This window comes from Vanessa cardui, chromosome 3 (genome assembly GCF_905220365.1).
Source record: "Vanessa cardui chromosome 3, ilVanCard2.1, whole genome shotgun sequence".
Taxonomy (NCBI): domain Eukaryota; kingdom Metazoa; phylum Arthropoda; class Insecta; order Lepidoptera; family Nymphalidae; genus Vanessa; species Vanessa cardui.
The window spans coordinates 6,127,067-6,154,960 of NC_061125.1; the positions used below are offsets into that span (position 1 = coordinate 6,127,067).

General features: G+C 31.6%; 1 protein-coding gene across 2 annotated transcripts in view; it reads right to left on the reverse strand.

The window, feature by feature from the left end:
- LOC124543575 (RNA/RNP complex-1-interacting phosphatase homolog) overlaps positions 1 to 27,894 on the reverse strand; it is a 38,938-nt gene that overhangs the window by 9,148 nt on the left and 1,896 nt on the right. The window contains exons 1-4 of one of the 2 annotated variants that reach the window (XM_047121814.1): positions 9,171 to 9,380; positions 5,788 to 5,825; positions 4,949 to 5,036; positions 3,426 to 3,505 (exon numbers count right to left, since the gene is read on the reverse strand). In XM_047121814.1, the coding sequence (XP_046977770.1) occupies positions 3,426 to 3,505; positions 4,949 to 5,036; positions 5,788 to 5,825; positions 9,171 to 9,182 (218 nt within the window). In that variant the 5' untranslated portion in view covers positions 9,183 to 9,380. Of the gene's footprint in view, positions 1 to 3,425; positions 3,506 to 4,948; positions 5,037 to 5,787; positions 5,826 to 9,170; positions 9,381 to 27,894 lie in introns of those variants that run through there. The other variant, XM_047121813.1, reaches the window with a different exon arrangement.

Below are 27,894 nucleotides of genomic sequence, written 5' to 3' on the forward strand. Positions count from 1 at the left end.
CAAACTGTGACTCACGTGAAGTCGCATAAGTATTACGTGTTCACTACGAGCCTAGTAAGCTCATCTCAATTAGATGCAATGAATCAGTGCCTACAGATGACAATTGTTGGTTCCCAGAATAAGCTTGCCTTTGCGGTTTATGATACTGCCTTAAATGGCACTCAAAAACAAACCGCTAAAAATAATGGTTTTAGTCAATCGCGGACTGAATTGTAAACAAGATATTTTTCTATATAAATATAAAAATATTTTACCGACACGCATAACGAATTAACCAATTCCTATAGTATGTCAAATTATATTTAAAAAATATAATGTTATGACGTATAAAACAATTCCTTAATATGTTTTTTGATAAAATGCCTGAGCTATTAAATTGTACATTCAAAAAGAAACTTTCTTTCGAAATTTTAAACAGAAATAATGCTCCAATATGTATATTCGTCAGTTTATAAACATGTAGGATGTGCTCATTAATTAGCATCAAAAGCCGGCGCCAGTGATACATAAACCGCGGTACTAAATACTCAAAACATTAATCGTGAGTCATTTTTGTGATTAATTCAAGTGCCCGCACTTATGTCACGGAATATTTAATTTTAACAATATTTAATACTGTGTAAATTTTAAATAAATGTAGTTATGATTTGTCAATGAAGAACAAATAATAGAATAAATATGTAAAAATTAAGTGCGATTTGTCAATAATTATTTACTACTTCTTAAACAGAAACCTAGTTGTTAAGACCTAGTTCTTAAACAACCAACGGGGCCCCGGGGCTCCGCTCATTCCACCAATACTGATTATTCACTTAACTCCAATACAGATTGTTGGGATACCTACATATGTAGGTATCCCAACAATCTGTATGACTTACATCTATGACTTACATCTATGGCGTGCTGGTTTCCTCAAGACATTTTCCTCCCCTACCGAGTACGCGATAAACACCAATTAAGTCCATAAACATTCAATGACGCGTACCCGTGTTCGAACCCATACGATTCTGTTAAAATTCAGACGCTCTAACCATTCGACCAACTCAGCACACAAAGGATTATTGAAATGGTAACTCAAAAAATAATTGCAATATATAAATTAAATAAAAACATAATGAACCTAACACTGAATATATTGCCATTATAGGCGTATGTTAATTTGATTATGGTAAATTTTGAAACATGTCCAACGGACCTAGCATTACACGACCAGAATAATGATTACGAACATTAAAACAAGATTATGCCCTAATCAATACATGTATTTGAACATGTTTCATAACCCGATTTTAATTAAGTCCCACAGGTCGGCGCGAGTAATTTCGTAAGGCTTACTGACAAGTCGAACTATGCACAATAATAAGATAACCAACTATAATAATACATATTTGTCCAATGTCTCAATTATTACATGTGTGGTCTATAAATGATTATATAGCAGCGATGTAATGGAAGGAAACTATAACATTGTCGATATTAACATCGGTTATTACTTCGAATGAAACGCGGTAACCACTCGTAATGGGCACGTTACTATTAATATTATTACAGACATTATTGAGAGCCAACAGTTTGTTTCTTCAATAGATGAATTATTTTTATTGTCAAATAATACTAACTGTAAGACGAATCGAAGTATCTGGCGTGTATTTATTATCTAAACGAAAGTTGTATAAGATTATAACGGGCACTGTCATACTTTTTGTATGACGTCTTAATCATAATTAAGGACTATCTTAAATATGTTTGACATCAATAGAAGCTTCTTGAAGCAATTAGAACGTCTGTTCAATACAAAACAACTTTTTTGGTTTTCCCATTGAAAACTTGATTGAATAAGTTAAAAATAGGAAAATGACTTAATACTGCTGTGTCAAATTGTCTCGAGATAACTCTCAATCATGCGCTAATAGAATAACAAACAAAAAATATTAAAGAAAAAAAGCTTTAATGCGGATTTAGCGTGATCAGATGATACGGTATCCATTATATAAATATTGAAACATAATATGGTTGAATCGATACTTTTAATATCATCGAAAATATCGATGATTTTACATCACGTATCCGGCATCACATTCTTTTGTGAATTGAAGATGCATAAAAGATAATAAGTATTCATTAGCGGCGCGTAAATAAAAGAAACTGACCCCTCAGAAATCCCTTTAGTCTTGAACCATAAAAATCTATTAATCTGACAATCCGTACTTCAACGGTGGTCACAATTTATAGTCGGCCTGATTGTTGGTACACGGGCTGGTTTGTAATGACGACATGATCGTGGACAGTCGACATGGAAAACAAGTAAAAATATAGCCGTGATAAATGAACAAACGGTCGAGGCACGCGAGCATCATTACGAGCGTGCGCATGATCATCTTCGTCTCGTACAGTGAAAGGTCACCGCGGTGATATTACCACGATATCTCTACCCCGTTGTACTTTATTCAATAATATCTAAATTAATATATATATACATATATCCAATACTAAATTCTAAAACTTTTTATATTGTTTGTCGTTATTAAGCGCTTACTTTGAAGTAGCTACACGGGTGGCACATTTGTCGAGACCTAACTGACAGACAGATGCGCGGCTCTCGGGCGCGATAACAGGGACGAAGTATCTGAGAAATGCCGATGGTTATTTATGGCGAAGCTAGCCGTCGTCGTCGTGCAGCCTCTAACAAAAGACTAAACAAATGACCGAGATAATCTTCGAGTTAAAGCTCTTAGTTTAGGCAGGTGATAAAAATCTGATTAATACCACTGTTTGGTAAGCACATTTTTTTGATATTTAATTAAATAATTCAACATCAAAAATTTGTAATTGAACTAGTTAAAAATGTATTTTCTTTTTTTGTCATAACCGGTGAGACATATGTTGCTCGTAGGGCGACACGTACTAGCGACAAATGCCTTTCAAATTCCAAAAGGCATCAGTAACGCGTGGGAGGCAGACGCAGCGCGCCGCCAATGAACACAAGCGCTAGATGTGACCGGCTTCAATTGAATCTAAAGAGGTACCAGTGGTACCACTACACTACACTAGCTCTGAGCGTCTGTGGCCCTCAGGCGCGCCGACAACGCCCACGCATGCGCAGAGATTTATAACATTACCCATATTCGGCCTACGAACGGCGCCAATTCGACGCTTCAAATTAAAATCCGCGGCGAGTGCAAAAAGGGAACATAGGTTGTTGCATTGATCGATGGCTGAGATGTTTGATTTATAGGGTAATATTATTACTTATTTTCTGAGAACATTGGATCAATAGTGAATTCTACAAATAGATAATATAAGATTAAAAATCTTTGAGTATGTACCTACACACCGTTCTATCTTTATACATATATATTATACACAAAGAGAATCTTTTATAAATAAAATAATTAATAAAAATCTTTATTAAAAAAAAATCTTACATATTAACTGTTTGCTCCGAAGGTAGCTGGCGACCTGGTATTAAAATTTTCTTATACAATACACCCTTGGATTTCAGCTCCTATAGAAAAAAAGTTATATTAATTAGGATCGAAATGTATTTAACATTTTGCTAAAAAAACATGGAATTCGAATTACTATTTGAAACAAACTTGATGACAGCATTTATATCGATTTTATCTTTATATTTTGACTTGCAAGCGGCAGTAATTAGATTATCTCCGCCATTTCCGGACGGTTGCTGATATAGCGAGACTTGATAGACGGTCAGTGTCGGCGAGTGACGGCAAGCCAGCGCCGTCAAAACCATTTTTTTATTAGAATGAAGAATCAGATAAGACTTTATTCTTATCATCATAAATATCGTTAAACTTTTACTTTATTTCTTAATAAGTAATCATAATGACTATGTGACATAACTAACTCAACCACAAAACATTATACTAATATGATTACTAAAATAAACTTTGATTTTTATTCAACAATAATAACAAAACTAAGCTTAATGCTGAAAAAAAAAACATAAAACAAGGAATGCAATCATTTACTTTCTCAAAATAAAACTTGTAAACAAAATAATAATTTTACAAAACGAAATATTAACAATGTACATTGTCGCTACTGTAGTAACTTTAACATATACTGAACAAACAATGTCCATAAAGCAAGCCGAAACAACGAAACATTAAAACTTTGATAGAGTGGATAACTGATGCTAGAAGTAATCACAAACAACGCTTTCGCAATAACGCAAAATATTTTACGTGTAACAACTCAGCTTGGGTCTAAATCATATGCAATAAGCGATAAATCAGTTAACTAGTTAAAGCTAAATGTAAATATTCTAAAATAACAATACATAATGCAGACGTTTCGAATACATTGTTAAAACGTTTGAATTATTTAAATGAAATGTAAACAATAGTCGAGACACCATTGGTTCATGTAGTATTACTTGTAAATAAATATCTCATCCGATATAAAAACACGTTAAGATAAGGTAATAAATATATTAAAAATGCTGTAGTTTATTATTTGGTCTACACTTAAATACGAAATTTGCTGGTTCATGAAAAGTTAGTTTACGATCGGATTATATTAGCAGATGAATGCACGGCAATCAGACATAGAAACGAACAAAGCATCGTAGTAGAAAATGTGACTTTCAATCGTAAAACTGAACATAACTTTATTGCTTCCCCGTATTCTGGCCCATACTGGGCGAGACGAGAATTTTACAAGCGCTATCTTAACAGCTAAAAATTGTTATCCTGTCTTGAGAAGTTTTACATGCCCGCTATAAACTTGTATAACTAACAAATCAGTACAAAATGTTATTGGAATATTTGCTAAATTATATTATTAATTATTATTTACACAAAAAATATTAACCACAAAATGTCATTAATAAAAAACATAATAAACTACCCCAAACCTTCAATTACATATTTTCCAAAACTCAAAAAAAAAATACATTCAAAAATAAAAATAAAATGAGAAATACCGCTGGGTCGTAGTATTTCGCCGTATTAGTCAGGTCTATGACTGCTCCCAACTTTGGGATAGCTTTTAAAAGTGTTTTTATATCCCATCTGGAAAAGAAAAATATTTATGGAATGATATTTAAATCTATAGTATAAAATCAGTTATTATATGAAACTTCAAAAAAAAAGTTTATGAAATAGACTTAATGTTAAATTAAAAAACACATAAATATGGTATTCAAAATGTCAATAATATTGTATAAACCGACATTACCTTTAATTTTTCTTTAATAATTCAATTAGACATAATTCTATATTTTATATAAATCTAGGCGGTATACATGACAGTAAACTGTTGTCCTAAATAACTGTGAGGAAAAGGAATATACAGTGCATGTGCGAGAGAAAACGTACTAACTTTTGCACTATAATATAGATACATTCAATCACTCCATATTAAATTATTATCGGTGTGCATTAGATGAGTAAGTAACGCTAATGCCAATAAGCCTCACTCAAAGACTATTAACAAAAACAGACTAAAATTCTAAAAAGTTTATTTAAATAAAAAATAATAAACTTTTACCTCTTGCACAGTTATCAAGTCTATGAATTGAGCACCGTGAATAAATTTTGGTCAGAACATTTGAAATAAAAAATGATTTCCACTCAATCAAATTTAAAAAATCTTACGAAGCCTATTGATTTTTCATTCATTTTCCTGTTTACGGTATTCTTAAGCTTTAGTTCAGACAAATCGTTACGAGTCAGAAGCAAGCTGAGCTTTTAGACGAATACTAATCTATTAGTCTACTCATTAACAACCGAATGTAGTGAAAATAACTAGTATGATACTTACACATCTTTCACGGCAACAACATTGCTTTTCTGGACTCTCTGAAACAAGCAATACAAGAACTATGATAAACTTTTTTACATTTCTGATAATTATTATGCTACATGGCGATGATTTTTGTATCATTAGTACATACCATTGTGGCTATAGACAATAGTACTTTGAAAATGCCGCACGTAGGCGACACGGCACTGATAAGAGACCTGATCAATCATCAACTAGCCCTACCTCACCGGTGTCGTTGACCTATGACGCTGAGGGCCACCTGATGGAATCAAGTTTAAGACGGGACATCCGAATTTCTAAATTAGTGGACCCGTAAACATCACTCTCTCCAGATATCGCTATGAAAACCGTAAACTAAGTAAATACAAAATTGTTCTAAGAAGTCAAATTTAATGTAAATATAAATAACATGAAACCAACGTTAGAATTTTAAATGACCATAATTTTCCATAAAACGTTGATCATAAATCCCAAAACCCATTTCTGTTGCACCGCAGGCAAAAATTTTTGGTTAAAAGTTTTCAATTTCGGACAAAATCGCCTTAAATAAAATGTCAGGTACCTAATAACAGGCTGTTATGGTGGCAATAATTTATCGGCAGTGTTGACAAGATTGAAAAAGATTATCAAATAAAAAATATTGACCGCCGAGGGGCGTGTTTAAAAGGGGTTAATTTTCAATTTGGATACGCTGGTGGCTTCGGTTTAAATTTAATATATAGGATAGGGTGTATAAATATTGCATATCGATAATAGTATTGATTAACATTTCACGTGTTCAATTATATCAATACAGAACTTTGACTTTCAAAGTTATTGTTGCCGATAATATATCCTTTCACATATCTTATACCAAAATAATTATCGCGTAAGCGGCATGAACAATATGGTTATTACGATTACCACAACAACAAAGCTTAGTCACTCGATTATCCAAATACTTAGTAATAATATTATTAACATATCGGTATAATCGTAATACCTGACGTATGTTCACATTGATTTATGTCTCGCTTAAATATTGAATAAATAATTATAAAACACAATAATATCAATGAATTTGTGGTATAATATATTAATATTGTCCTCAGGCGGTCTTTAACCTATCGTGTGAACAGATTATAAATAAAAAGTAAGCAGAGGCTCGAAATAAAACCAATGCTATTATTTAAGTTAAATTTAATATTCAATAATAAAGCTGTAAAAGTTTCTATAGTTAACCTAATATTTAATATACGAATATATTTATTTTATGATATTTTTAATATATGAATATATTATTTAATATAACTATGGTAACAAAAAGAACGGTTATAAGTGTAACAATGTTATACATATATTATATTCATTTATTTCCATCTATATCTTAGCTACTCTTCGATTTTGACGAATTAGGTATGTTTAATTTGATTACGTCACATTAAATCTATCTTAGTGGTTATGTCTTGGATACACGAAAGAAACAATTGACAAATGTTTTGAATTCGGTATGAAATGAAAGCTTATTTCACATATTCCGACAGTGTTGAAATTACAAAATATATGTATTCAGGTGTCGCGTCTTTTCAGGGCTGAGTTTTAATTTTGTTTATCCCTATGAAAGATTACTATTGTGATAAATATTATTTTTAAAGTGTAAGTGTAGTGTCTAAATGAATACTAGAACCTCCTATAAAAAGTATGCATTTTCTGAAACTTGACAAACACTGCCTAGTTAACTGGAACACAGCAATAATCTAATGGTCAAAATTGAACCTACAACTTTCACATAACTGGGTGGCCTACGCCGTTGAGCTATTGAGGCTACATTACAACGATAATTTATGATAATTACGTAAATCAGATAAGATTGATTGAACAAATTAACATAGGTTTTACTTACTCTTGATAGATTTTTACTATAACTATAATGTTCTACCATTAATTCAATAAGAACCTAAGCCATACATCTCAATCAAACTATACTGACAAAAACTAATTTATAATTGACTAGAAACAATCAAAACCATGCTAGCCAAATTATAAGAATAGAAAAATATAAGAATTCTATTTCATTGTTGGACTACAGAATATAACAAAAAAGTAACAATATGGTATTTCTAGTCGTTAATATTAATCGTAATGATTATCGTGCGGCCATTTAAAAGTCATGTGACAAATCAGAACGAAGAAAACGATGATAAAATTATCAACAATAGTCCTTAATAAATCGCTGATTACCGCTGACACAAACATACGACGCGACAACGCATTACTTGCATGTGTCGTGTAAGGCGATAAAAGTAAATTTGTCATTTTTACGACACACCACTTTACATTTGCAAACATGGAAAAGAAGTCACCACCTGCAGGTATAATTACAGTTTTATGCGGATAAATTAATTAAGATAAGACAGTATGCAAATTCGAGATGTTTACACGCATCGGTTTAACCTAGATTCACTTTAAAATATTTACTTAAATATTTTAAATAGTAATCTCTTGTCTTAAGGAAAAGTTTGTAAATAATTCGAATACCATTACCAAGAAATTACTTATGTATTAGTATGTACTAATAACAAAACTTACTATAAACTACAACATTATATAATAATATGTCTGTACACTTAAATTTATTTCAAATTTTCATGTTTGCCATTGAAATCAATGGACGGAATTACACACCTAGTATGATGATATACTTTATTATATAATCAAGGAAACCTTAACTATAATTATTTTAATTTCCGAATAGTCTAGAAAAATACCAAATAACAGACGAAAGTGCGAGAAAATGTGATAAGTTTACTAATACTTCTCATTGGAACATAATTGTGCCTTTCAATAAGAAAAATATATTTTACACATAATAAATTAATATATATACTATAAATTTTATTTAGACCCTAATTGCAAGTAAAACAAATTTATATTTTTGTCTAAAAATTAAACTATGGGTATTAAAAATCCTAATTTGAATCTGATATTCAATCTTCCACAAAAACTCTACCCGCTACTGGGTAAAATTATTATATTTCAATTTTTTTTTATTGAAACTGAAAGCGATACAGGCAACGTATTTAAAATGATCACATATTTCATGCGCCAAAATAAGACACGCCTCATAAAACTTACTGACATGACGCAAAATCACGCTTTTGGGTGAGTCAACTTTAGATCAAAGTATTAAATTTCAATTGAACGGTATTCACAAAACAACACCGATCGAAAGCAAAACAGAATTTACTGTAAGGCACAATATACAAACGGAATTTGTAAGTCTTAATAATACATCAAAATTATCTCTTATTCTACAAAGTATAATGTAGTTAAATAAATACACATTCTGAATAATAAATTAAGTTGTCATAACGAGCACTAATTATTGTATCCTTACATACAAATAATATCATCAGGAGAGAAAATTCACCAACACTGCAGTCTATAAATAATTCATAAATCTTGCGTTGACTCTAAAATGCAGTATCATCACTCAGAATATGCAAGAATCCATAATTTTACTCCCGTTACTACAGAATTCATTTTAACACCGTCCCATTGAATACGCGTCCCAAACCGCATTGAAAGGTTGTGATACCTTTTTTCTACTGTGATCTGTTAGGCAGTTTATTCGAATGGTAATGATGGCATAATTGACAGAGAGCAACTATTGTTTCCATTGTGTCATATTGATATTAGGGTTTTGTCGCCTTGTAATGGGGGGACTTTTGGTATTGTTTTAAATATCGTTACTCGCTCTTTCCCCTTTTGACACCGATGGATTTCATGCAGTAGATTTAGAAAAGGTGGAGTTGTACCATTCAAATATTAATCTTACATGTTCAATAAGCCTAAATATTTGTCAAATGACATAACAAAAATACCGATAGGTAATGCTCGACGGGATGTCTTATAAACGATCATACATGACCAATGCTCTTGTATTGTAATTGTAATAGAAGTAAGTCATAAAATTTACAAGTTACGTAGTATAATGACTTAAGTAATAATTGGTGTCAACATAATTGATATGTGGCGACCATTTCATGCATGCGGGCCTTGTCAACGGTCGATACTCTTAAATCATATTTTACTGATTTCAAGTCAATTATTATTAAATCATGAACATACGGGCTTCAATTAGAAAGTAAAAGTAAACGTATAATCACAATTGTATGCATTTAACTAGATGCTAAATTATAACGTGTTCTCGATCACAAAAACGATCATTCGATATTCCAGTAAAATGCTTCATAAACAACTAAAAGAAATGACCCGTAAAAATCGGATTCCGTTTTCGTTTCGACCGATTAATCGAATAAAAGCTAGTGGATCGGATGTCGGGGGCATTTATCGCGCCTAATTGCGACCACCGCGCCGAAAATCGGTTCTGAAACGAGTTGGGTGGTGTGATAGGCTTTAATGACGTCCTTTAAAAGCCTTTACTACAACGACTTTTATTTTATTAAAGATATTTTATTTCAAATATGTTATTTTAAGTTTTATTTTCCTTGTTTTAATTATTACGAAGATAAGACGTAATACCTAAGTATTACTGTCTTCAGTTTGGAGGCTAAGGTTTATACGTAAAAGTTAAGTTATTTAAACGAAGATATTTATTTGTCGCAACAGAGCTAAATCTGTTAAAATAAATTTAATAGCCGCTACCTTTATAATCGTAACTTGTAACTTTATCTGAAATAACTTAATACATATGGTCAGTTTACCGGATATCATTTTTCGGGTGTTGCAAGATTGTGTTATTTCATTTGCGTTACCGTAAGTTTAAAACTCGAGCTTTGGGTATTTTATACAATTGAAATAAAAAAAAAAATCAGGCAAATATGTATTTAAACATTAACAAGTAATAATAAATCTTCAACGAAGAAAAGGTCCAAATTAAAATGACTTTCGCCACTCGTATGATAGTAGAGAAACTTTCGGGTATAAACATTGGGAGGAGGATTGGCGTCAGACAGGCGACAAACCGTCAATGGCTACCAAATCATTTTTTCATGCAGCTTTAACTCTGCACCGACGTCAAATAAATGAAAAAAGAGGCAAACGTGATTATAAAAAAAAAAAAAAACATTCAAGTCAACACCAATTTCATATTATTTGTGCTTATGAACATAAATTAACTTTAAAGTTCGCAAATGGAAATGTAAATGGAATTTTATTACGATGAATATTCGCATACATGACAGCTCTGTCAGTTAATAACCACCAAATGTCTCTCGCAACAACTAAACGAATCCGTTTAAAAGAAACGACGCGATACACCCACCTTTCATTACCATTGAATTTTTTTGGAAACAGAACGTTGAATAAAATAATCAATCCGTAATAAAATAATAATAATAAGATCTTAATTTTAAGACTGAAGATTGAACAATTTACTTATTGGTGTTGTTTTTTTCCAGGATATCCTTTTGTATTAATTATATTTAAAAATAACTTTACTACTAAATTAAAATAATAATTGTTGTTTTTTGCAAGAGCTATGGATCAGTTTAATGTATAATTCCATGGTTTGAAATCAAAACAAGACGGTCAAGAAAGCTGATTACACGGTGCTCCCACGATCTCATGCCCTGGCGGCTCGAGAAGTACGAAACTTAGCGCGTACGTGTCAAAAGATGTAATTATGAAGAAATCCAATCAGCGGCCGCGCGAACCGGCGCAAGCGTCGACGTTGATTGAGCGATAAATTTATTGAAGATAAATCGCCTTATCGTGACAAATCAGTAGCCGATATACCCTTTTTAATACCAGAGCGGAAAGAACAAGGGCTAACAATTACGTTAATTACCACCACTAATTTACCCATCTATGTCTTCTTATCGAGTACCTACCATTGAATAACTTATCGTATGACTGACTTACATTACTACATTGATCTGTTATAACAATAAAATTTAGACACAATATAAAACACAAATCATTCAGCAATTATTAGTATTTTACGAGTATTTTTACTTATATTATAATTACATTAAATTTTATATCAAAAAGTAGGGTGAGTACATAACAAAACATAATTTATAAAAAAAACATTTTATGAAGACCATACAAGCGTGAGTTATAAGTATGTTATGTTGCTTTCCATGACTCTGATATATCTTGCTGTCAATAATACTGAACCTACTTAAAAGCATCAGACAAGGAGATTTAATGGCAATGCTAAATATGAAAATACACTTATGAATATTCTCAGACAGATGAATCTCACCACGACTTTTGAAACACAATGCCTTCTTTGCACAGACGTTCAATATAATATGAAAATATTGTGTCCTTGTAGGCGTATTGATGGCGCCCTGAAACCGCGATATAAATTCTCATAATGTACATGAAAACGATATGTTTTATGAGATGCCTCAAGGCGGTACATGGTTAGCATACTTTATGAAATCAAAAAAAAGTAAATATACTATCTTAAAAATTAATCTATCCATAGTAAATTTCGTACCTCAACAAATCACATCGTTTCGTATTGTGCACCGTAGTTAATGTTAGCCCGGGGCGAGCATAGCACTAAACAGTCTGACTAATTAGACGCACTAGGCAACAAAGGGCAGTCGTATGATCTAAGGAATAGTAAGGAGAGACTTACTAGTAATATGAACCTTATGTTTATAGTGATAGGTTAAAGGGGATGATATTAGCGTGTGAGGCAAGTGTATTCAGTGCGACGTGCGATGGCGGCGTATGATAGGCCGCCCACGCGCAGGCGCCGCGCAGCGAAATTCGTGAGAAATGCTCCGGCGCCGCAGCCGACCGAACAACTTAAAGAGATAGCATGCTGTAGCAGACACATAATTAAAAATCGGCTTACTAATAAAAGAATAATTACGATAAATTTAATTTTAATACTGTAATATAAGTTAGTGAGCGAAACAGGAGCAAAGTATAATATATAAAAGAGTATGTCTTGATTTGGCTGTCTATTAAAACAAAGCTTTAACTGTAAGACTAAAGCAATTTATAATTTATAACTTATCTTCATTTACTAAAATAGAATAGTATTTAAATGTAATTTATACAAAAAAAATGCAATATTTTCCTTTGAATTAACAATAATATTTGTTTTTTTCCTATATTTAGTACCCATTATTCGTTGTGCCAGGTAATTATTCAATATGCACAACAATTAGAGTTAAAAAAAATTTAGTTGCAAGTATGAAATAATAATAAGTATGAAATAAAATATAATTATTATAATCACGGATCTAACATACTAATTTCTTTTCGGCCCATCATAAGATACGCAAAGAAGTAATCAAAATGCACATTCAGAACTTATCATTAATTCACGCCCGTATCTTTTAAAGCAGAAGATACGAAATACCACAAGTCAAATTAGGTATCGTAAAATAAAATAAGGTGTCAGCAAAATGATTTGGCAACTGTTTAGCGTTATAACACATTGTAAAATAAAATAATAAAATGATATATTCTACACCTTATAATTTAAGATCTTTCGAAATTTAGGTACCTACCTGAACAAAATGCGTACTTTTATGATTCTAATTGCCCTATAGCCAAAGAAGCAAAGACAACTTATTTAAAAATAATTTATTTATTTATTTATTTATTGTAAAAAGTTACACCATCTACTTATCACTAAACATTTAAAAAATAAAATATTTAGTATGGGTAACATTCGAGGTGATACATCTTTATCGGTGTAAACAACATTGACGTTCAAAATTAGTAACCAAACTAACCTATATAAAATATAAAATCTTATTTTAAACTAAATTATATAATAAATTTAATAATTAATAATAGGACAATCAATAAAAAATATTATTAAAAAGAAGTTTACGCTGTTCGTAAAATTACAATAAATCTTTAAATTAATATTATAACTATAATCAACAGGGAGAATCACGCACACTGTGGCTTTACTCTCAATTCAACATTTAGATAATCTACCGTCTATCTAAAGTGCAAATTTGTATTCAATCTCAGCAGAGAAATAGTTAATACTTTATTAAAAAGCAATTTCTCCGCAACGGGTTCGCACAGCATAAAATCAACATGAAGCAGGTTGCGAAACATGCAGTCGACATTCGGGGCGTGGCGACACACCTCTCTATTAATGTTCAGCCCCTTGCAGGTGTTGGCCTCATAGTAGTACCAGATGAAGAGGCCTCATTAAAACTGCTTTACATAACAACCTTTCAAGTTAGAATGGGTTTTAATTACAGTTGCGATCGTTCGCACCATATCTATCTTGTTATATTAGTCAGAATTAGTAACTATAAAATATTGTACTCAATTCTATAAGAAGATTTAAATAATAGAATATAATCTTCTTAATGTTAGTTTCTGAACGTGACAAAACAGAAACAAGAAATGTAAAATATTCTTAGTATACAGTTAAGATTTCAAACTCCAATTAATTTTTTTTCTCGTATCAATATACAAAATATAAACCAATAAATATACAATATAACTGTTCGTAAACTTGTTTTTGTATGCAAGAACTGAAAGAGATAGAAAGGGATCGAGTAGGCCGAAATCGAATAATTCAAACGTAACATTTGTATTACACCGTAGACGATTAGCCAAACAACAATATAAAAGAAAGACAACCAATTATCAAAATATCATTTCAAATTAAATAGTAAGGAAATAGATATAATAAAGAAATTAAGATTGTTAACAGATAAACTCTGAATTATCGGCGATAAATTTACTAATCAACAAGCGTTATACGCGTGTAAATTAAATTATAAGATAAGAATTGAAGCAAAAGCCTTCGCGCTAACGATTAATATGATCGTTTGACCCCAACTTTTATCCGAAGTGAAGACCTAAGTAATAAAGATAAAGTTACAACGTAAACTAATGTTAAGAACGTAAGTAAAACAATATACACAACATTGTAACATACAAAAGGGTATGCTAATGTGACATAAATAGTTTTTAGAGAAATCTTTCTAGTTTTTGATTCTGTTGCATATGAACACAACTTAGCGACAGAAGACTGCGCAATAGTTCATTAGCCTTATTTCAGTTATAAGCAATAACAACTCACTCTATAGCTTATGGTGGAAGTTATGATTTACGAGGCGAACTTCTGGGATCATTTCACATCTTACTAAAAATGCATTTATGATTAGGACTATAAAACTATGTATAATTAATGAATAATTTCATTATGGATACTTTGATTATGTGGCGAAGATCTTATAAATTAATACAGGTTAGCAACAAGCTGGCAAAGTGATAATTAACATGTGTTAATTAAAAAATTCCATACATAATAAGACGATATAATATTAAATAATTTGATTTAACATAACCTTAAGCTATACTAGCTGAAACCGGATTTAGTAGTATGCAATTCACTTACAATATTATTTTTAATCTAAATATAACCTCTTTTAATATGATATTTAACCTCTTTGCAAAAACGTTTATGGATAAACTTTTTGGTATTTTGAAAACACACAACATTATGTAATGCGGATTATGCATTAAAGAAATACACTCATAATTATAAAATTATGAAAGATTAAATAAAAATCAATATTTCAATTTGACTTAATCAATTACACATAAAATGATTAAAATACAAATGAAATTTAAATTCAAAGTAATAATTCCACATGCGAACAAACAACGTAATCACATAACTGTCTACGCTGATCACATAAAGATTTTTATATTTCGCTTTCCTCTGATAAAATCTCATTCGTTCCCATCTCTGCCACTTTAAAACATTGTAAATCAAAGGCGAATTCTCCCTGGACGTCTTCATTTGCATCGCCCAAAGCGTTCCAATGACACTAACGACTCACAATCGAAAACAACAAAATTAAACTATCAATTTTTGTGTTCCGAACCGAAAAGAACCGTTTAAAAAAGAATATGAGAAAGTTATTAACGTCATAAATTTATATTCAATCACTATATATTTATATTTATTAACTTACGCACCGCTAATATCTGCTAATGTATGCATACGTAGTTAAAATCGATGTTTTTAAAATTGGAACGTATACATAATATATTTATACAATAGAATAAGTTAAGGCCCAAAAAAACCTTCGATTTTTAAACAAAACATTGCCTACTTTATATAATTATAATTACGCAATATCTAGACTTAACCGTTCCAATTTTAAATTAATGAAGAATATTGTATGAGGACCCACCCACCCCTTAAGTATAAAAACTATTTGATTATTACATACATACATATTTATATACACAAGTATATATTAACGCAACATTGTGTAAATTTTAACAAGTAAAAATACATTTTCCGACCACCTACAGTCGTAGGATTATTAACCTCACCTCACCGTTAATATTAAAACATAAATCGGTTAACTATTTAATAAGTTTGGAATGTAATAAAATAATCACGCCGTGTTGTCGCTTAATCACCGAGTGATATCTCATTTAAAGGGAGCTAATGAGAGGCGTAGATCACATTCGGTAATGGTGACACGAGGCTATTTATCAACACTTTCGATCCAAGACTTATGTCCGACTATTAAGGCATTCGTGTTGACATAATGGCCGGGCAAACAGAGTTAAACGTTACTATTATTCATTGACCGTTTAATGCTCACAGTATACTTATAGTTACTATATAACGGTCTGTTTTAAATGCCGTCGATTATTTATCACATACTCTTATTAGAATTAAAATAATTAAAACAATTCAAGATAGCACAACTAAAATATACCTTTGTGTTTTATTTATTTTAAAATTACATAGTTAGTGACAAAAAATATATATTTTATAACCTTAAGAAAAGACTATTGATAAGTATAATTGTGTTAATCTATAAAAGTAATCGTCATAACAGCGTAGATGAATCATAATACGATAATAATTTTTTTTATATAGTTATAAAATAAATTAGTATCCTAACATTTCTTACGCTTAAAGTTACATTACTTTAGAACATGTAATCGCATCCACGTTTAACTAGCATGCAAAAGACCACTGCATATTGTATGTTAAATGGTGTGCAATTAAAGGGAATGGCGCTTAATAAACACATTACAGTGCAATATTAGGCGCGCGCGCAGAGCTGACGTGATTAAGAGGCTAAAACGTGGGAACATAGTGAAAGGGGACAGACAAAGTGAGCTCTTTGGCCAATATAAAATGAATACAAAATGCTGATCAAGTATAGTTCTTTCATATACCTTTACAAATAAATTAAGGTTAAATAAAGAACTGCTGTAAAGAACAAAAGAGTTTTTTGATAATATAATAGATAAGTTCAGTTTATACAACAACATTAACGGTAGTTAGTGTGCAACTTAGTTCAGTGCTCTATTAAGGTACACGAAGCTTGCAGACAAACTCAATTGACAGCAGCCTCCGTCGTAGCCCGAGGCTCCCAAGCTTACAATCAATCTACGCTGCTATTGGAAGTGAAATTTAAAGATGATATTGGATAGCGATTCTTAGAAAATGCAATAAAATCCAGTCGCATCAATGATATCGCTGCCATCGAAGCATTTTTAAAGCGATAATAATAGTAACTGAATAAAAAAGCAATGATTTCGTTTATTGAACAGTATATTACGAATATTCACATTACAAAAAGACTCCTCCCCACGAAAGAATAAGTGATCATGTTCTCTTAACAAAACGCTTGTTTAGTATTGCGCTAAATGTTGTCACATAGGTGAGATCCAAGCCCGACCGAGCCAATACGTTCACAAGATGCGTCCTAGTGGCGTTATCACAAAATATGATAGATCGTCGCTTGGTACGCGACGCTCTCCCACGCGGCAGAACCGTGATTAATTATAATTCGAATTTTATTCAAAGTGAACAGCGGACAAACTACGATACCAATCAATAAACGGTTCCATACCGACGAAGCTATAGACATGATACCACAATTTACTGTTGGCGATAGCGCATATGAAGACGTCAATACCAAAGTGAATAACTCGCTTAGATAGAAAGTTCCAGAACAATAGTCCCAACATTTTCATTGTGATAAAGATTTCTTTTAACAATAGCATAAAGCTAAACAATCACAATGTACCAAATGTTTCCTATTTGTGACGATTAAAAAACCCGAAATGTTACAAAATTAGAAATCCTAATAATCTGTAGCTTACATATTTGTATGGCGATTGTTTAGTTAATTAAATATATTTTATATTTTATATTTTGGTTTTACAGAGCCGAACCAGTGCCTAGCCATTACTCTCACTAGCACTGCATGATGTATGTACCTATATTAATGACATAATAACTGACCTATGTATATGAAGTTATTAGTAAGTATAACATAAAGGACTAGTCTAGATTTGCTAAACAATCACTATAATAGAACCTTACGAGAGATATTTAAAAGCTAGGTCAGAAATAGTAATATGATTGTTCTCTAAGACATTACCTTTTTATACTTCTGGCAATTAAAATATTTATAGTATTTCTTAATTGTCACCTATCAAATCTCTAAATCGCAACCCTAAAATCAATATTTTAGTAATTTGAGGATCTCGAGTTACCTACTGTATAAAGAGTTCTATATGTTATCTTAAAAGTAAATAATTATATATGAAACTATTTATATTATTTAATACGATGCACCAACAAGAACTAGTATTTTTATATGTATAAAACACTATGTACTATAAATTAAAATATTTTTTTTGGTATAAAATAGGTAATCTGACGAGCTAATGGGCAGACGTCACCATCAACCATTGACGTTGGCTCCATGAGCAATATTAACCATTCCTTACGTCAACAACCATTTATGCTGGCTCACTCACTCTTCAAACTAAGACACGACAATACTGAGTGCTTATGTTTGACCCTAAAATAAATGATCTGTGGTTGGGTAGGCCCAAACGGTCTAGCACAAAGCCAAAAATAGAGGCTTCGACTAATTTATTTATTTTTTGAAGAGCGATTTAGTCAAAGTAATTCATTACATACAGTATATATATAATGTCTTATAAATTTTCGCTCGACTCCTTTATCATTTACTCTTTTAAAACGTCACGGCGCTGAATAGTGTGAAGTAATAACGTGTCCTTAAAACAACATAAATCATAGAGACGAGCTCACAAGCGCCACAAAGATCGAAACGACACGTATCCTCATCTCATAGCACAATAAATAACCATCCAGTTTCCTTTCAAAGAGCGACCGAGGAGCAATAAGTCGCAGACGGGTCAAAGGTGAAGTGAATAAAAAACGGCCGACAATTAAATAGCGTTCTTGAAGGTTAATGAGCACAATAAATATGTTGTCGGCACCGCAGCTGCGGACAAACAAATGCATAGCTGTCACACGTGAGGAGGGTTTAGACGCTCAGTACAGGGCTGGGTATCTTTACTTTTCTGACGACAATTTCGTAAACGGCCGATAATATTAGCAAATGTCTTTGTCTATTTTTTTCTTTTTAAAGTCCATAACATCTATATAATAATATTTAATAATAACTACAACAACGTATATAGTTTTTTTTATAAGGTAGCTTGTTTAGGCAAATTAAAACTGTGGATATGCACGTTTGATAAATATATATTTTAAACATGAAATACATGTTGGATATTTTTCCGCTTTCGACACAGCCCTTATTACATATGTAGAAAGATGTCTTAAGTTGATTTTAGACGTTGATAAATTCGTTGGCTAATTGTTTACAAGCTCTGAAGATCAGAGACACTGCTGTGTTCATAAACCTGAGTGAAACCGAGGAATTCTTATTTTGGTCGTACTTAATTTACACGAAAGAAAAGTAAAATTAAATTAAGAATATTTAATGTAATTATAAAATATATAAATCTATATTAACATTATAAATGTTAAAGGAACTTTTTACCCTTAAAAATAGTTTAAATTCCGAAAAAGAACATAGGCTACTTTTATTTTTTTAATTCATCCCCCACGTGGAAATAAATGTTGGGTGACTTTTTGCGATGAAATTCAAGCAGGTTCAGTCAGTGATACATAAATATAATTTTTAATTAGCCTGTAACGAAATAAGTAACTATAACAAACACAAAGAAGTTACAACAGTAAAAATTCAAAACCGTAATCTACGCTAACGTTTGAAAATCGAGTTGATTTTGTTTCTATAAACGCCCTTATAACAGTTATATTAAAACAAAAACCTTTTGCGTTAAATATCCCATTCTATCTATGATCATCTATATGAGGAGCTGTAACGTTTACCTCGTACAACCACACAGAAAAGCTAGAAAATATAACCTCATTATTGTTAAATTCGAAAATGTTGTTCACACATCAGATACAAATCTATAATCGTATAATATAGTACAATATGGGGTTGATATATATACAAAATATTATGTAACAAATATTATTGTTACTTTAAAATGAGCAAAAAGATCCAATCTCCCCCAGCAAATTTATCGCAAATGCCTGTAAGAGACGAAAACAAGCCTGCATTTGATTTATAATAAGAAGGGGGACATTAATACTGCAAACAAAAGCATTTTGGACAAGAAACACTGAAAATATCTGAGCGTTTTCATTTTTAATAAAAGTTTAGTCAAAAATCCAATGAAAAATTAATTCGGGAAATTTAAGTATATCTATTGAATTATGATCTCAGCGGGTAGCGCACGCTAATGGCGCCTCAGCTTGGTCACTGCGATGAGGCTGCGTGAGCAGGAACGATTATCAACCAGTTATTTTTAATACATTAATACTGATATAATTGGATATGGCTTTATTTTTAAAGGATACATTCAAATCTTTATTAAGAACTATATCTTTAAACCAAACTGTCATATAGATTATAAAAACGAAAATGCGTTTTAAATATAATGAGGAAGTCGGCATTGATAATTTAATTAGCATCAACATTGCAGCGACGGCCTTTAAATACACAAAAAAATGCATTACCATAGGCATCATTACTTTTGTTGTTGTTTCACAAAGTTAAGCTAAATGCTTAGTGTGAATTAGACATGTCTTATGAGCGTTTAGGACTTTTCAAACTTAACAAGACTACTATCTCCCTCGATAAAGACCATAATAGCTATATTCGACAGCAAGGTAAATTTGTCGACAGCAAAATCAACAAGGACGTATTAACAGCAACCGGAAGGTACAGGCAAACGTGGGTGTTCTTAGACAGTTAGACTTATTCAATAGCAGCAAAAACTGCCGCTCAAGTTTTTTTTTAAATTAATGTTGTAATTAGACAAATAATACAGACATATTAAAGAACATATTCAAATAAATCTAAAAACAATGCGAGTATATTTAATAAACTTAATAAAAAAAAAACCGCAAGAATAAAAGAAATATCTGCTACTTCTATTCTATTGTAGCGAAACGTGTGTGTCGAGTTCATTTTTCGCGCCTACGTGTTGAGTGGCTGTTTGTTTAAAGTGTTTATTCATCCCACGAAAAGCTCGCGACTGGATTATACTTCTGTAAAATTATCACGACAGACGTATATTTCTGTTACATAAAATGGATTTCTTAAAAAAAAGTATCATAAAGACGTCATTTTATTAAATATTGCAATAGAAATAAAAGTAACCTTAATTTATTTTATCATTAATTTGCACAATAGTTTTTACAGACTCACAATATTACTTATGCAAATATTCTTGTACTAATTTCATAATACACATTGATAGTTTATTGACAAAATATACTGACCGAGTAACTGGAAATCGGAAAACAAATTCCAAATAATACGAAGTTGCACTTAAGTACCAGTACCTTCCAGTGGCTAAACGAAACGCCGCCCTCTGTTTTAGAAGACGAAAGCAAACAATACGAAGATAGTGGACAAACAAATGTAAATGACCGAAATGTGAACGTCATGTTTGGCATTCCCATAAAGCAACGTTAACACGTCATTAGAGGTAATGATGGCGTGATTACAGGTGGGGCGGGAGATAGGCAGATGATCGCCTGCTTACTGTGTGGTCTTGCGCGCCTCTATAAACAAATAAGGACTCGTATCCACGTGCCAAGGATTCCCGTTCCATAGTAAGATCATTTGTATCACTTTCTTGTAATCCATAAATCACCTGACCACGTTTTATTACATACATTACATTTCTAAACGATTTTAATATGACAGATTATTGATAGATTGTAATAGGGTGTATAAGCTTTTTACAGTAAAAGAAAATAGTAAAAGATTTATGTATTAGTATTTTTTTAATAATAATATCATATTATGGCATATATGGCATAGAACATCAAAATGAATACAATATGGTTCTTTACAGAATACTTTTTAGTCCAAATCAATTACTTTTTACTGGTCTAACTAAAACATTGTAGGTACTAAAATTTAAGAGATATAACAAGCCTTTCATTACTGTAACACTCTTAAACTTAACTAGTTGGTGGTCTTACAAAAGCCGCCGCCTAACAACCGTCGGTTACACAATAGCGTAACACACAACCGGGCCTATCGTTACTGGCAGTGCCAATAATATTTCGTAGTGTAATTGGTTAGCGCGTGCAACCAACGACCATCGTTGATTGAACACATAAACCACCCACGCACTGCGCTTGTCATTTCCACTATAAGGATTCCGCATTAAGAGAATAATATTGAAGCGAGTCCACGACAGTAATCTTAATTTTTACTTATTGTAGCACTGCAGGCAGCAGAAAATTTCGGTTGTTAATTTATAAAACACATCAACACATCAAGACCCAATTATCGTTTGACCTTAATAATAGAACTGGAATAACCAAAATGTTAAATTACGTCAATAATAAAAGAGAACATGCTCGTCTCAGTCAGTAATTCAATGGTCATGTCCAATAAATTTTAATAACAATCATTTTATGGCGACAGAAAATTCCAACAATCTAAATAAGATCCGATTTAGGTAATAGCTTATGAATAGATATCAAACATTAAGCGTTATATTTTTATATAACAACAACAGAATAAAAGAGGCGAAAATATAATATCTTTATCTATATTGTAGGCAAAAACTTATTTTAGGGTGACGCAAATTAGCTTTGATAAGCCAAAATCATTCAACCGAACATCCGTCACGGTTCGTATCCCGTAAACTTAATCAGTGAATTTCCATGCAAGTCCCTGATACAACTAAGTCTGAATACAGTGAACTTTTAATTGGTTTGTGTTATAATCATATATTCATTTGCTTTTGGCGATAAATGTTAACCCCTACTTAACACTGACTAATAAAGAACTAAATACAAAAACCCTTATTAATTCGAGTCTTAATTTTTATAACAATATCGCATTAAGACCGAACCCGCCTCAACGACTATCGTTTCATAATCTGAAGGCATTCATGACATCATGATTTAAAAAACACAAACTCATCAGCAATTTTATTAGAATCTACGACATCGAATACATAACATAGCATATATTCTTACAATTGCATATTGCTTAAATAACAAATGATCAAACCAACAGCGTGTTATCAATTTAAAGCTTAACATTGGAAAAAATACTCAATGCAACCAATTCTAATCAAGTAATTTTATCACTTCATTCACTTTAAATTTTTTTAAAGTAAATATCATTATAATGTTACAGTATTTTTTTCCATACCACAAATTAAATTGACTAAACGCAGTACGGAAGTTCGAAAAGTTATAAATTACAGACTACCTTTTCTCCGACACAATAGCTGTCTAGGGATACACATCATTTTTGCGCATAATTGAGGTGTAATGTCGCATACAATATAACAACAATTGACTAACCGAAAGATTCTACTACAAAGCGACCTCCTGAGGTGTTTGACAAAAAACTATTACATTAGAAAGTCCCTTGCCGTTTACGTTGAATATATGTATTTCTTTTTTCAATCAAGACAGGGAATTTTATTACAATCAGTATACTGTAGAAAATATCATACAAAATCATTTCGGTATCGTCTATAACGTCAATTTTATCAAAGAAAAGGTTGACGTAAGCAAAGTAATGTTTCAAAGGACTCCGTTAGACCGGTCATCACTGAACAAACTAGCGTGGAAGAATGAGTGAATTCGGCGTCTACGTCATTACTAACGCTCGATCAGTTTCTTAGTTAATTACGTGTTCCTTTACAGACTGATGAATATTTAAAATGATCGAAGAGAGGGGAACTTATTCGACCCTTCCTTAATAAGGACGAGGCGAGAATGTTTTTAGTTTTGAATTTTACGAGCATGTAACGTTATATCATTACGTGTCGATAAACGATAAATAAATGTACGTATTCGGCTTTCGCTATTGACCTAATAGAATGAGAACACGATATCGGGCGTACATTACTTACTACCCAGTGTTCCCAAGCCTGTCGTGCCGTTTTATGACTTTTTTATTTGGTTTGATTGCTGGAAACGCAACACCACTGTCCGATTCAGATTTCAATACCGATACAACACAGTGCTATACAAAACAATTTAGAAGTTTGCTTTGAATACATGACGTAAAAAAAAATAATTTACTTTTTTCTTAATAATAACATAAGAATTAACAACATTAAATACTTAAATATATATATACAAATATGAACTAAAACTAGTTACTGTATAAAACTTAACCGCGTGGAATGGTGGCAAGAATGCTAGCAATAATATATATATTTATTCATATTTTTAAATTAATAATTCACACTTGCAAAATTAGACAGTTTATTTTCTAAAATCAAGATTCATATTTAGCACATCAGCAGTAAATGTTTTTGTTGTGCAATAGGTATATTATACAATCAACACTACAGCAGTAACGGGACTCAAGTGCAAAATGTTAAGTCCAAGGGAAGAAGAAGAATATCTTTCAAACAATAATAATTAATCGAACAAGTTATACTTTTTAAATTCTTGTAGAATGCTAGTAAAGAACTTTACAATTCATATCACTAAATAAAATATTAGAAATAAAAAAACAACCACCAACACACACATTGATATAACTCAGCCTTAACTGGACAAAGTGACAAAAAAACAAAGAGCACAATAAGAAAAGGGCAATATTTATAACTTTATAAGACATCTTCGTGTGCGTGCATAATGGAACCGTCTGATCAATGTCGTTGTACCAATTGTGGCCTGTGCTAGAGGTGATATCGTAAAAGTACATTGCGAAAGAAAATATTGTTATTGTCATGCATCAAAGACGTATTTAGCTGATTGACACAAAGTGTTTAGTCTGGCCTGGTGGCTGCGAGAACGCTTAAGCTGATGAAAGTCAAAACACTCGTAAAAAATGTTTATCGATTGTAGTACTTTGGCAGCGAGAATTATTTTTTATCTCGCTCATAAATTTCATTACCATGTTACCACCTTAATGCTATTGGATATTATCTCATTGCTATTTATGATCTCCAATATAATGTCGGATATTAAACATCAAAGAATTAAGAAATGATTTATTGATTAGTAAAATTTTTACAAAAACATTGATGAAAACAAAAATTATGTGACAAATGAAAAATATAGAATCATTTTAAATTATAGGAAACCTAATCTTGGCAGTAAATAACAATAAAAACACTTGCATAGCTGAGTTATATCAAATTACACCTACCGATTGCCATTACGGTAATATCCCTTTATAATTCAAACTAAACAAAACATGAAAATTTATGATCAGATCTCGTTGAATAAAGGAACGGAATCAAAGCGCCACAGATACCGAATGAAGGGTTATATCTTTAGAAAAAACATCAAAAGATGTAGAGATAAAGAAGAACCTACTATTCAAAGAGCACAGTATGAGGCACCCGCTTTATCAAATACAGGATTAATCCTTACGAAGTCGGGACAGTTACCTTCATAGAGGACAAATGTTTTGACACGTCGGTAAGCAAATAGAGGATAGCTTTAGAAACAGGATTATGATGATCTTTTTATGAGCAATTGTGTTAAAAACTTAACCTCTTATCGTTTCAAGTAAAGTTAACAAACGTTACTTCAAAACTCAAACATTACATACCAACTTTATCAACGTCTCAATTACCGGAGGCAGTAGAATACCGAAATCTTAAGTCTCTTTAAGCTGTATAATTGTCCCACATGCTCCATTTAACTCCGTGGTGAGATCAAAAGCCGGTCCGCAGACTGATATATCAAAGTATTCGCCCCTAATATATGAATACGTATACAATTACGGCAATTATATTTTTACAGGTACTAAACAATGAGAAGCTAATAAAAAGACTATATTTATCAAATCTTTTCAATTATATAATTTTAAACCTTTACAAAAGTTTATATAATATAGTCAACCTTTAATAATCCAATGATGTATTTACATAAATTTGTCATTTTGAAGATTACTCAGAACAAACAAACAGATAAGCAAATGGCGATATTAGCGATATTTAAATATATTTTTTAGGTTATTATTAAAAATAGTACAGCCCTTGGAAGTGGTTCACAAAGGCAGCGATTCAGCGATGGCACGCATGCAATCTACACCGCGTGCTCGCCCGCAATCCAACCTGAATTGTAAGGGTCCTTATTGGCAGACGCGGCATTGTGACTAGCTATAGTCACTTCATCTTTTATGAGCCACGAAATTTTATAAGGAATTCCTGAACGATTCAATAAAACTTGTTAAAAAATTGCTGTATTTTATTGTTGTGTCTTATTATTACTATTCGCTTAAAATATGACGAGCATTTTAAAAATCTGTACACCTATTCTGTAAAAACTCGAATCTCAACGCAGAAAACGATCGTTAAATTTCAAAATGTGATGTGATATCAGTTATGATAATTAATTATAACATTAAATGGATATGTATTCAACATTTCATAAGTGATATACGAAATGTGTTCTAATTGGAAATCATCTGTGCTTTCTTGGCACAAATAAAAGCGTAAAAAGAAAGATTTCTAATATAATAGCGCTTTAGAAACTTTGACACAGAAACAGAGTTTCCATGAAAATGATTCTTATACGAATCTCCATAAAAACAAATTTTTTACAAAACTCTTTCTGGACGAATAAAAAATAATGTATTCGCGTTCATTTACTGACTGTTTTTATTAATTTCATTGTGAGAATCCACCATGATTAAAAAAAAGTAGGTATCATCAATATCACTGCTATGTAGGGCTAATTCGAAGGACGTAGGCGGTAGGATACATGATTTAATCATTACATAGTATAAAACAAACTCGTTTTCTGCTGTCTGTCCTAATGTATACTTAGATCTTTCAAATTACGCAACGGATTTTGATGCTTGATGCAATTTTTTAATAGATATGATTTCAAAGAAACACTGATAATTTTAAAAGTTTCTAATGTGATGTCGTAAATAAACAAATTCATTAGCATATTTAGTATCAGTATTGCACCTATGAGAAGCCGGGGCGGGTCGCTAGTTTTTAACTAAAACAAGGAATATAATCAGCAACATTTTAAATGCATTAAAACTTATAGTCCTAAATGAGGTATACGTTTTTAATATGGTAATATTTCTCTTTAATGTTTAGTATGTACGTACAGATGTAATCACTTATGCGTTTATTCCGCAACAACCACATTCTAAACAACCCTCATTGACACTTCTAAAAATTGTCAAAATTAATAAATTTATTTCATTTCATGTTCAAATTTTTGAAAATTTATACCATTTTCAATATCTAATTTAAGAAAGTTATTAAACAGCTTTACTTTTAAATATTTTAAACTGAACGCCTTTGTTTTATTGCAGTGACAACTTAACTAAATCAACATTTCTGTCGAAGAAAATATAATTATCCCTTATCAAGGGACCTATAAACGGTAGTACAGTAGATGCAAATGCTATGCATAACAAATTAACACAAATCGGAGGCTCTGTGTTTGTCATCTAACTGTGATACGGTCAAGTGAACGCCCAAGTTTTACAGTTAAGCAAACATGTATTGTGAGTACTTATACGCCAATAATGCGTTTCATTGTCGGCGTGCCTTCGCTAATGTAGGTGCAAATGCTTCTAATTCAAGCACAGGCTCATTCTATTAACTAAATGGCGATAAGTTTTCAATGTTTTCCCTCGATCCTCTAATCTACACCAATAGTGCTTTTGTTGTAAGCCGAAACAGTTGCGAGTAGGTTTAAATTTCTTAACAAACTTACATACTAGTCGAATTCGATTATTCAACAACCTTCTACCAATGGGATACTGCTTATTTTTAAACTTC